Source organism: Pygocentrus nattereri, chromosome 25, assembly GCF_015220715.1.
Source record: "Pygocentrus nattereri isolate fPygNat1 chromosome 25, fPygNat1.pri, whole genome shotgun sequence".
NCBI lineage: Eukaryota > Metazoa > Chordata > Actinopteri > Characiformes > Serrasalmidae > Pygocentrus > Pygocentrus nattereri.
Window position 1 is genome coordinate 8174032 of NC_051235.1, and position 12380 is coordinate 8186411.

Here is a 12380-nt window from a genome sequence, read left to right on the forward strand (position 1 = left end):
GCCTTGCTGAAGAGTTCATGGTGTCACAGACATGGGAAGCTCTCCATTACAGAGAGTCCAGGGATCAAATGTTAGCATCCAGGTGGCGTGATAGCTGAGGCAGAAGGCACTGGTGGGGTCAGTAGCAACAGGGCGTAGAGAGGTTGCTTTTCGGTGACCAGGGTTGACAAAGTCCAGGGCAAAGAGCGGCAACATCTCATGCAGGAGGAAGTGCGGGCAGGTGTGGGGGAGGTAGCAGGATGGTGGGGATGGGACAGCAAGGAGCACGGACTAGATGGGAGTGCACCGCAATGACAGATCACCTGGTTCAACATCTGGCAAGCAGACTTCCATTGAATCAAGTTCTTCCCACCAATGTCCCACCTAGTCCAGCAAACCTTGACACCTGGGGCAAAAGTGAGACACCTTCAAGAGGGCAGGTTAGTGGGTGAATGCTGCTGGGATGCATGGAGGGCTTGATCATCCATGGCTGGGTTGCCTTGTCGAGGGTCTCTGATGTCAAAAGCCATCAGGTTACATCAGTGAAGGTGTATTTTTCATGTTCAAAGCTCTTCTTCCTCATTCATATTCATAAACTTGACTGATGTAAATAGCAAATATACGCTACAAATTAACTAAACATTTGTTTATTATTGAACATTATTAAGTTCAACAGTGGAGAATCATGAAATAATCAGAACAAGAACTTAAAACACATAAAAATACTCAATAAACACTATATACTATAACACTTTATGTCCTTGTTCCATTGTTTAAAAACTATGATGTGCATTATTTTACATGCTTTCAAATCTTTCTGCATAGTTTATAAAAGGCATGGCTGGTAAATACAGTCAAATTTGTAGAAACGTAACAGTGTTCAGTATCATCGCTGTTGGGACAAAACCTTGTATATTCATTGTTTTTTAAACATAATTTAAAAACGGTAGATGCCCTGTACGTTGTGTTCAAATGCCACGATGAATAGAGCAATAGAAATACTACAAAATGAATCCATTCAAAGTGCAGAAGTTACATTTTTAGGCATATAATGTTTTGGTGCGACAGCGATGATATGTGACTTTTCAGTTATATGTAGTTTGATAATAAATCAGAATTTGTTTCCCAAAGTCATTGTTTAGATGCATAGTCTTATTTTATCTTATATTTTTTAGTTTAAAACCTTGAGCATTACTCCTAAATAATATGGCTTTTCAAATGTCCTTGTTTGTATTGCTTACAAACATGCTTTTCCCTGCTGTGAATGTATTTTTCCTCTGAATATGGAAGAAATAAGTGTGGAATAAATCAGCCCACCCTTTTCACACCCTCAAAAAGAGTCAACTTCTTGTAATATCTTTACATCTTTGGTTCATTCCACCACTTTGGCTGAAAATACTCTTTGGTATGAAGTCTCTGGGTCTCTGTGCTGCTCCATGCAGACGAGGGTTATCCACACTCATGGCCACCTCATGAGCTCTTGTTCAGTTTCTAGGAATAACTGCTAAAATGTTGGTAGAAAAGTCTTGAGCTGTAATGTCTCTGTAACAGATAAGCGGTCATGATAAAAACTCAGGCCGGTTAAAAGCTCAATATCTCGAACTCGTGCCACATGATGCTGAGCCCATTCCTTCATCCATGAATAGTCACTTCCATTCTGCAGAAACAAGAACATACAGTGATGAACAGGAACTGAACGTACACATGGCAGATTAAGGCGATTTCTAATGGGTAGACCTGATACACTATATGGTTAAAAGCATGTGGACACCTGAGCATCGCTCCTTTATGAGCTTGTTGGACATTCCATTCCTGAACCATGGGCATTAATATGGAGCTGGGTCCAATATTAACAAACACAATCACAACCATAAAAACATTTGAAGTCCAATACCAAAGTCCAAATGTTCTCTGTTTGATAGTATAGAGCTGCATAAACTAGTATAGTATAAACTAATATGTTTTTTTTTAACTGTCTTTGTAAAATATGCTGAAGAGAGGTCATGTTGTCCTACCATGTACATCACTGCCTGGTTTTTGTTTCAGTACACAGTGTGGTACAAGTTAGCAGAGCTGCTCTAGCTCAGTTTCTTAGTAGGTTTACTCAGTACTCAGTAGTTGGTGTGCTGATGAAACAGCTTTACTGATAAATGTTCCTAAACAGAGCTGTCTGTAGAGGCTGTGTTTTCATGTAGCATGTCAATCAGACCAAGTGTTTTTTATACAATGTGTGTGTACGAGTCCTAGGCTTTGTCCGTATACGATGGTCTATTCAAACGTACGTTGTGTCACCAAAGAAGATTTCTAAAATCTCACAGTGTTTGTCCGGCTTTAGAACACATTCAACTACAGCTAAACCAACCAAACAAAAAATTTCAACTAGACACATGAACTCCGATGCACTCGCCTTGGATGTGATTTCTTTCGTCACTGTGCTACAGAGAGACTGTGGTTGAAATAGACAGGTGAGTAGCAAAGGATCAAAACTATGAAACATACTTTACTCACAGCTGAGCAACCGCCATGGTAACCACGGAGAGAGAATGTCCAAAATGATAGCCTCCCTATCATTTAACTATGATAATTCTTCAACAACACTTTCAGGAAACGCACCCCAGATGCACTTTTCTAACTTACAGCAAAGCCCAAAAATAGAACGCGTTTACATCTGCTACTCACATGACAGGTCTCCATGTTATCAGGTCGGTGGGGCAGAATGAAAGACAAAGTCTCAAGTGGACCATCACACTTTTGCAGAGCCACAGAGAAGCTCTTACAGCTTGTGAGAATCACAAAGAAATGCGTGGGCATGGGCACTTCATTCCTGGTACAAAGAAACAGAAGAGACAGTATAGTGAGATTTGTTAGAGTTGCCAACACTTCTACATTACTAAAGCAGTGAATCACAAGAAACTTCCAGTGATTACATAATTAAATCAAAAAAGCTAATTAAATTGCATTAAAAACAGTGACAAAACACAATGTTCTAAAATACATAAATGCTTAATAGATAAATGTAATGTATTATTGATAATATCAATGAACAACTGTTCCCTGTTCATTGTAGTTTGTTAATAGCAGGCTAACAGCATAATAGCCAAAGATCATCCCATAAACATCTAAACGGGTACCAGTAAATTGACACATCAGCGCAGATGTGCGAGCTTATTTAACAAAATCTTAAAATGTGCCTCAGTCTTCTGTTATATTACCAATACTCCCTGATTTTACGATTCCATCCAGCTGGCTCATGACTACACTATAGACTACTCTGGAATAAGTAAATATGAAATATGTTTCATCAATATCAATTACGTTAAATGAACTACTTGCACAGCAGTTATGATGTGATGTAACATATTCATGTTGAGCCAAAACACATAAATTTGAGAGCTTTTTAAACGGCTTTTTTCAGTGTAGATGTGTAAAGAAATGCAAATTTTACAACATGTATTGTAATTTTTTGCATCAGATTATGATCTATTTTCTTTACACAATTAAAAAAGAAATGCAACATAACTTTCACGTTTATTTACATATTTTGGTCATTTCCAAAATGATAAAACTGGCCAAATACCCAGTACCACACACTGGAGTGAGTCTGAGGTACTAGCTCAAGTATCTGCTCCTCATGTTAAGCAATACCTGAACACTGTGACTGTTTGTGCTATAACTCTGCCCATCATTACTGGATTCGACTGAAGTGACTGAAGACCCAGTGTTTCTAAACAGATGAATGTGAGGATGATCCATTCAAGCTAGGCTGATTTTCCAGTTCTGAGAGCTGTTCAGTGGAGGCTTTTCCATTTGTGGTTAGTTTTCAGGAATATCATAGACCTTTCCCTGTATCTCACATTTTATAGCATGAAATACGGTCTCTCAACTCCCATATATTTTAAATAAAAAAAGATCAATATTAACATGCTTATTGTGACACCTCTACTAAAGACAGACAGATCTATAATGTCAGTGATAGTATTATCCAAATCATTAGATTAATGCGAACTATTTTGAAATATATCTTGATGTAATGACATGGTTGGTTTTGGGAATAAACTGTCAAATAACTTACGGTGTCCTCCCTGTCATGATGTCATAATTTCCATCGAAGTCTTTGTCAAATATTGGTCCGCTCATGACATTCGTGACGTTAAGATCTTGTGAATACTTCACCAGCAGGTCATTGTGGAAGTGATCCCAAATGCCTAAATAAGCAAAGAAGCAGCCATGATTCGGTAATATTTACATAATAATGTAAAACATGACAAAAAGCTACATTTGAAATTACATGGAGAATCAAATGGTCATAATTACCAACCATGACCTCTTTCAGCTTTAATCTGCTGACTCTTAGTGAGTTTGCAGAAAGCACATTAAATCATTATGCATGCTTGGCCACTAGAGGGCATGTTAAGGCCAAAAACGTACTATCAGCAGGCAAACCAAAACAAAACCTGTCCAACTTTTTGGGGTGTAATTGTAGGATTTTCCCACTGAATAAGGCTTATAGAGCATCTTCTGGCTGTAGACTAAATCTGAATGTTCTATATTTGTCAGTCTGTTTCCTTAAACAGCAGCGTTTCCTTAGAGTAAAACCACACGCAAACATTTGTCATTTAGACCGTGTGACAAATCTCAAAGCCAATTTACAACAGTTTGTGTAAAAGTGACAAACAAGGCTGCGAAAGTGTTTTATTTATGATTCTTTTTTTAACTGTCACGTCTCCTGGTAAGGTGAGGCTCCATGACCTGGTGCTCACAACTCCAGAGGCGTGTTTTTTACGGGAAGGTAATCATTTACACCAGGCCCAAAATGAAGTATAACACAGCTGATGGCCAGATAAACTTCATAATCACAAGGCGTGGTGCAGAGAGGGCAAAATCACATGGATATTAAAGCTCATTTTAGGGTACAGTGGACGTGGTCAAAATAAATTGGGAGAGAAAAGCTTCAAGGTCAGTGAGCAGCATTTTGTGCTGGATAAGCAGGAATAAAAGGGTGCGTTCTTCCGCCTCCTAACACGAACATTTACCTTTGAAGACTGGAAACATTGGTGCCATGTTACTCGTAATCAAGGACTCGGACTCGGTGCCATTTAAGCTCAAATCTGTGGAGGAAACATAAAACTAATTTAATAAAGTGGTGTGAGAAATGAACCCGTTCACACGTTCAATGCAGCAGAAGTCATTAGCAGCGGTGTTTACTAATATGAATGCAGAGAAGACACAAGTTGGACATCAATATTAAGATATTTAGCCATTTTTACATGACATTTGGTTGGTGGAGCAGTATTCATTTTAAGACAAGAGCCAGCACAACAGCTACTGCCACTGCAGCTGCTAACATACCCAAAAAGGTTCAGCATCAATGCCATACTGGTCTAAGCTGGTTTGGTGGTGGTCATGTGATAATTTAGTCACCCAGCATGATCATGCTGGTTGACCAGCATACCAGCATCCAAAAACACAACATACTGTCACGGTCCTTTAAAAGTCTCCATTTCCTTTCAATTTTATTTCTAAAAACATAAAGCTACACTTTACCATATGTGTGAAAATCTCAGGAAGAATGGGCCACTAGAAAGGCTCCAAAGTTGCTTTGAATCTACATTATCTTAGATTAAAAGCAAAGAATGTTGGGCCTTCTGAATTGTTTACATTTCAGAGTAAAACCATTTAATACAACCAAAAGATTATGACATCCAACATGCACAACACTGCACAACCGTGTTCTAGCAAACATTACCAGAAGGTCAGTCTCAGCTAATATTGTTGTGTACATTGTCATGGAATCGTTGATCTACCATCATAGTCATATAAGCAAGGAAACGTCTGTTCACTCGTGTCTGAAGACGAAAACTGTTCCAACAAACCATATTTTCCATGGAAAAAAGGTACATTCCTTAATAAGCACAGCCTCTACGCTTGAGATATTATAAAGGAGAACTCTGTTTACACTCTCATAAAGAAACATTGTTAGTCCTGTAATGTTTAGTTACAGTAGCAGTAAAAAAATCATTTTTTTGTGAAATGAAATGTGCAACTGGGGCGGCACAGTGGCGTGGTGTGTAGCGCTGTCGCCTCACAGCAAGGAGGGCCTGGGTTCGATTCCCCGTCCGGGTGACCAGGGTCCTCTCTGTGTGGAGTTTGCATGTTCTCCCCGTGTCTGCGTGGGTTTCCTCCCACAGTCTGCGGGGTTCTCCGGTTTCCTCCCACAGTCCAGAGACATGCAGTCAGGCCAATTGGACATGCTACATTGCCCCTAGGTGTGTGTGTGTGTGTGTGTGTGTGTGTGTGTGTGTGTGTGTGTGTGTGTGTGTGTGTGTGTGTGTGTGTGTGTGTGTGTGTCTGCTCTGCGATGGGCTGGCGACCTGCCCAGGAGCCTTCCGTCCGAAGACTGCTGGGATAGGCTCCAGCACCCCCCCGTGACCCTGACGGAGAAGTGGCTTAGAAAATGGATGGATGGAAATGTGCAACTGGCTGAAAAAGATGATGTGCATCTGGACAAATATAACACTATGAGACCACTGCTGAGCTGCTCATTGTAAAAGAGAAAGTAAGTAGGCCTGTGGCTTTTTCAAGGGAGGAGGGGAAAAACACCGTCTAGACCGATCCAAATGGCAGTAAAATCACAGAGCAGCACCTGCAAACGAGGAAATTACTCCAGGAACCCATGCATATTTCATCTTATCCGAGCAATGTTGTGACAAGTTCTGCTGCATCAAATACACCCGTGTGAAAAGGGTCTATTATATGATATGCAGTACATATCCAGCATTGTAATCCTTCTAGCCCAGTGGTTCCCAAAGCAGCACTAACGACCCCCAAACTGCACATTCTTGCTCTAATCCTATGTGCTGGGAGCTGGGAATGAGCTGACACTGTCCAGGGGGCTCTGAGGACCGGTTTGAAAACCACTAGTTTTTCATGTTTCCAGGCCACTTATAATGCGTTAAATGTAACTGATTCGAGTGTGAATTCGAACGGATCATTTCAACATGAATAACATACATTACATAAACACAATTAGTGTCAAAAGTTAGCCAAACTTCAAAAACGTGTAATATATTTGATTCAGGTGGAAATGATGAACCAAGTCAAAGTCAATGCAGTTCCTGTTTCCAGCATAAGAAGTATTAACCGCAGAGCTGAATCTGTTTATTTAAGCTAGAACTGAACAATAACAGACATGCTGGGAAGCTCACTGGGAGGATGAAGAAATCCATATGTCAGGGTGGAGTTATCCTTGTAGAAGGAGCAAGACTGCTTTGCAGAGGCCGGAATGCGCACATCAGCACGAACACACTCTTCTTGTGAAGAACTGAGGGGCTGCACGCCAGCCTGGGTGTATGTTTGAAAGAAGAAAGAAAAAAGAGAGGAGAATGTTTATGTCTATTACACACGCCTGTGCACTGGAGAATGTAGAGTGCTGAAAGGTATGCAAGTAAGATATAACTATACTTATAGGGAGCAAATGCAGTTTAGAACAGCAGAGGGAAATTGCTATTTATGTTTTATTCAAGTGGAAATAAATCAAAGAGTGAAAAGAATGGACTCGGTCAGGATGTCACTACGAATAACAAGTTATATTAAAAGACTCATATATGACATATAATATATGAATTTCTCCTCACTCTTTTTTAAATAAAGTAGTTTGATGTAGTACTTAAACACTGTCATTCACTCTCCAGTCCATACGGTCCACATGTTGAATTCTCTGTTTCATTGAAAGCAACATCATTTACAAAGATCCCTTTATTCAGCCTACAGCAGCTTAGCCCCACCCACTCACACCAAAGGTGGTTGGTTAGTCTAGTGGTTAACACCTTTGCCTTCTACACTGTAGACTGGGGTTCGATCCCCAACCTGGGCGAGCACCCTACACTATACCAATAAGGGTCCTTGGGCAAGACTCCTAACACCACCTTCGCCTACCTGTGTAAAACAATCAAATTGTAAGTCGCTCTGGATAAGAGCGTCAGCCAAATGCCGTAAATGTAAGTTATAAGCAGTGTTTTAGCACAGACTGCTTTTTGAGTTATTTAAAAAGAGCAGCCAATCAGAACGGAACCCATTTACATATATCAGTTTTAAAGGCCCAGTAACAAAATAGCCCGAGTAATTTTACAGGATATTGTAGTTGAAAAATGAATGATTGTTTTATCTAATGAAGTTATGTTAGGGGTCTTGCCATATTATAGTCTTACTAGTTTAACACAGCAGTGTTTCAGACTTATACCTGACTGGGGTCAGCTAACAGTACTGTCTAACAGCCTGACCACTACTGACCAACATAGATAGTGTTGAGACGTGCTATGTGTACATGGGTAGAGATGGATGTTGTGGTCAAAAAGTAAACACATTCTAAAAAGCCTGCCACCACTAGAGTGCCATTTTTACCTACTGCACCTTTTGATTCCACAGATTTGTCCAATGTTCTGCCAAATTCAGTCGCAAACAAAGTCATTTAGAGTAGCTTGAAGCGAAATGGTACACTGTAGAGAAAACTTTCGGATTTCTTTAGTGGTGATTGACACAAGGGGTCTATAAAATAGTCACTTTGTTGGTTATCCAAAATGATGAGTAACCTGACACCTGTCTTCTGGGTTTTTATTTGTAATAGTCATAACAGAAAAATAGTGATGGATGTACAATGCCTGGCATGAACACTTCCACCATTAATGTGTTTAAAAAAATGATTTTATGCCAACTAACAGTGTGTCAGGCATCAGGCAGCGTATTCTTAACTCATTCAACAATTTGGCGAGGGAGCTTTTAGAGGCAGACGTCTGGCTCCTATCACCACCACAGTGAAACACTCGGACTATATTTCTCTAGAACTGCGCATTTCACACCAAACCACTCTTAAAGACTCTACATCTTAACCATTTCATTACAGAGAAAGTTTGAAAAGTTCCCCTTAAAGTGCTCAAATTTCATCGCTGGAGATCAGAAAAACTCACAGGTGACATTGAATTTTTTTTTTTGTATATAAAATGTATTTAATTTGTTTACATAAAGTTGCATATTCTTTTTCCACTAAGATGTGTGAAGGTGTAACTTATGCTCATTTGACATGGCTGTTTTCAAGCCAGCCCAAAGCTTTTCCCTATGCTCACTTTGTATATTATTGCCTGAATAGGTTTAAACTGTTTTATCATCCCAGTCACTTCATTTTTTACTCATCATGCCTTCTTGGAAACTGGCTCTAGCTGATATCAGTGCACTGATGCTTTTACTAACCTGACAATTGTAGACTGAAGAGAAAATAAATTCTAATGGATAACGCATTTGTTCAAAACACACAGGTTTAATCTCATTTCCACTTTCATATTCAGTTCTAGCCGACTGAACCTGCAGCGATCATCACTAATTTACACTTATCAGAAAACTGTGTGACGCAGAAATAATGAATGAGTGAAAGCTGCCGTGAATGGAGTGACAGTTATGCGAGACACATAACTCTGACACATAAGTCAGAGTTCAATGGGTGCAGCTCATGATTTATGCTGAGGCTTGACCACATAATGAAATAGTACATGCACACTGTGAAAGCTAACACGAGGAAAGGATATATGACCTGAGAGAGCTGGAGATAGATCAGCTTTAATTTGTGTCCAATTGCCTTCAAGGGAAAATCACACAGGCTATTTAACTCTTCATATATACTTTCACTATTTTAAATAATAAAGATGGAATTCTCTGAGCTTCTTATATGTTTGTATTGAAATTATCACAGTTATCGCCACATCTTTAAGACAACACTGATCGTTTCTATCAATAGTTTTCATCCTTTGAGAAGACGCTGATTTTCCTCATTGCTTATACAGTAGGTAAATAAATGCATAGCATTCCCTATATGGCCAAAAGTATTCAGGCAGCCCTTCTAAATAGTGAGTCACTCAGGCATTCCATTATGCACAGACAGCTTGTATAATCATAAAAACGTATTTCCAAAAGAATGAGATGTCTGGAGCAGCTTCATGAGTCTTAGGTCAACATGCCCAGTGCTGGCTAGAGGTGTAGAAAGCCCTTATGCTCTTGTGGCTGAATGTAAACAAATCCTCAGCACTGCTCAAACATCTAGAGTAAAGTTTTCCCAGAAGAGTAGAGGCTGTTACTTCAGCAAGGAGTAACAAAGGTTCTGTACCCTAATACCCTTGATTTCAGAAGAAACATTGGATGAGTAGGTGTCTACAAACTTTTGGAACTGAAAAGATATTTTCTTCATGAACAGCAACACAATTTTGTTCTACTTCACATTATTTTGACTCACAAAGTCAAGACCTAATATAATAGAAAATAAGACGTTTCAAGCTACTGAGTCACAGTTTAAAACAAATAGAGAAAACTATTTTTTCCTCCTACCCGGCAGAAATGAGCTTTCATACAGGACGAGCTCCATAAATACATCTGAAGTGAATTGAACAGTTACTTACAGGTTTATTATTTATTTACTCTCTTCCATCATTTATAGCTACACATATGTGGACTTTTGAATGAATGGATTGGCTTTGAGTTGAATTCGACATATTGATACTAGTGGTTCTCTTGCCTTTTCTCCACCCTCTGACTCACGTGTGCTTGTCATGTGAAGCTCTTTTAGCATCTGTGGGAGTCGTGTTTCTTTCGGATCCCTCCTACTTTCACCAATCATGTTATGCTCATTTGCTACCATTTGGGTGCTACCAGCTATAATGAATGCTCTCTTAAAAGAAGAGTCAGTCTTTTCAGTTTTTTAAGAGCATCTGATGAAGGCCGAGCTGACTGAAACGCTATACAGACTTCAGTGAGGTAATTCAGTAAAGAGTAAACTGCTCCATTTTACTGCTTTATTACTCTTTTCAATTCCCAGAGAAATGAAAGACTATCTCACCAGTGGTTCCAGTGTATATGCGACCCAGAGTGGCATGAGGATGTCTTTGCTGTATCCACTGATGTAGGACGAATGATGAAGTATGCAGTAGTTGGCCTTCTCCTGTAAAACCCGTGGAACTCCGTACGGTAGATGAAGGCGTTTGGCGGTCATGTCTGTCAGAGTACAATAGGTTATTACTTACTTGACATAAATCTAAATGTTTAAAATATGCTTTTGCCAATCGAGATTTAAAAAAATCTGAAAAAAAAAAAATCACATCAAGTTTTACATACTGGAATGTGAACTGATGAGTTGTTGGTTGAGAATTTTCACCTAAGACAGAAAATGGAAAAATGTAAATATAAACATTGCCATACAGCACAACATGAATGAATCAATAAAACTCACAATATATATATATATACACACACCGATCAGGCATAACATTATGACCTTGTTCTTGTTTCTACGCTCATTGTCTATTTTATAAGCTCCACTTATCATACAGGTGAATGTTGTAGTTCTACAGTTACAGACTGTAGTCCATCTGTTTCTCTGATACTTTGTTACCCCCTTTTACCCTGTTCTTCAGTGCTCAGGACCACCATGGACCCTCACAGAGCAGGTACTATTTGGGTGGTGGATCATTCTCAGCACTGCAGTAACACTGATGTGGTGGTGGTGTGTTAGTGTGCGTTGCGCTGGTCTGAGTGGATCAGACACAGCAGTGCTGCTGGAGTTTTTAAACACCTCAGTGTCACTGCTGGACTGAGAATATACCAGCTGATCATTCGTGATTAGAACAGACCACCAACCAAAAACATTCAGCCTACAGCGTCCTGTGACCACTAATGAAGGACTAGAGGATGACCAACACAATCTGCAGCAGCAAATAAGCTGTCGTCTCTGACTTCACATCCACAAGGTGGCCATACAAGGTAGGAGTGTCCAACAGAGTGGACAGCGAGTGGACACACCTTCACCATTGTCACTGTTATTGCAGTGCTGAGAACGATCCACCACCCAAATAGTACCTGCTCAGTGAGGGTCCATGGGGGTCCTGACCACAAAAATGCACCTATATAGTAAGTGGAACTGACATGGATTTTGTATAATTATATATATTGCCTATATTTAGGAATCGCTCATTAAGATGTAAACAAATTCAATCAGAGTAGTTTCATGTGAAACGCTTTATTCTACAAAAAATTAATGAGGCAGACTTTGTCACAGTGTCGCTAATAGGAACCAAACATCTGAAGAGTTTAATATCTCTAAAAGCTAAAAATATTTTTAAGAATAGACCACCTGATGACACTGTTATACAACAGTTTGAGAAGATTTAACATAGAGGGGCTCATGCAGGACATTGCAAAGCAAACAGTCCTCAGTTAAAATGAGTTTTTACAGAATTTATGACTATTTTACCATCATCAGCATTCCATATAAATACTCAGTAGACACGTGTAGGTTTACTGATGGTTTGGGATGGTAAATAAAACGGCTGTATCTGTGTCACCACCACCCCTGTATTCAAAAATGC

General features: G+C 39.5%; 1 protein-coding gene across 1 annotated transcript in view; it reads right to left on the reverse strand.

Annotated features, from left to right (window-relative positions):
- Positions 1-610: 610 nt before the first annotated feature.
- The window catches only part of enpp1 (ectonucleotide pyrophosphatase/phosphodiesterase 1), an 86693-nt gene continuing 74923 nt past the window's right edge, over positions 611-12380 (reverse strand). The window contains exons 19-25 of the mRNA XM_017694607.2: positions 11131-11170; positions 10856-11010; positions 7185-7320; positions 5013-5087; positions 4052-4184; positions 2659-2803; positions 611-1636 (exon numbers count right to left, since the gene is read on the reverse strand). Of these exons, the coding sequence (XP_017550096.2) occupies positions 1484-1636; positions 2659-2803; positions 4052-4184; positions 5013-5087; positions 7185-7320; positions 10856-11010; positions 11131-11170 (837 nt within the window). The 3' untranslated portion in view covers positions 611-1483. The remainder of the gene's footprint in view (positions 1637-2658; positions 2804-4051; positions 4185-5012; positions 5088-7184; positions 7321-10855; positions 11011-11130; positions 11171-12380) is intronic.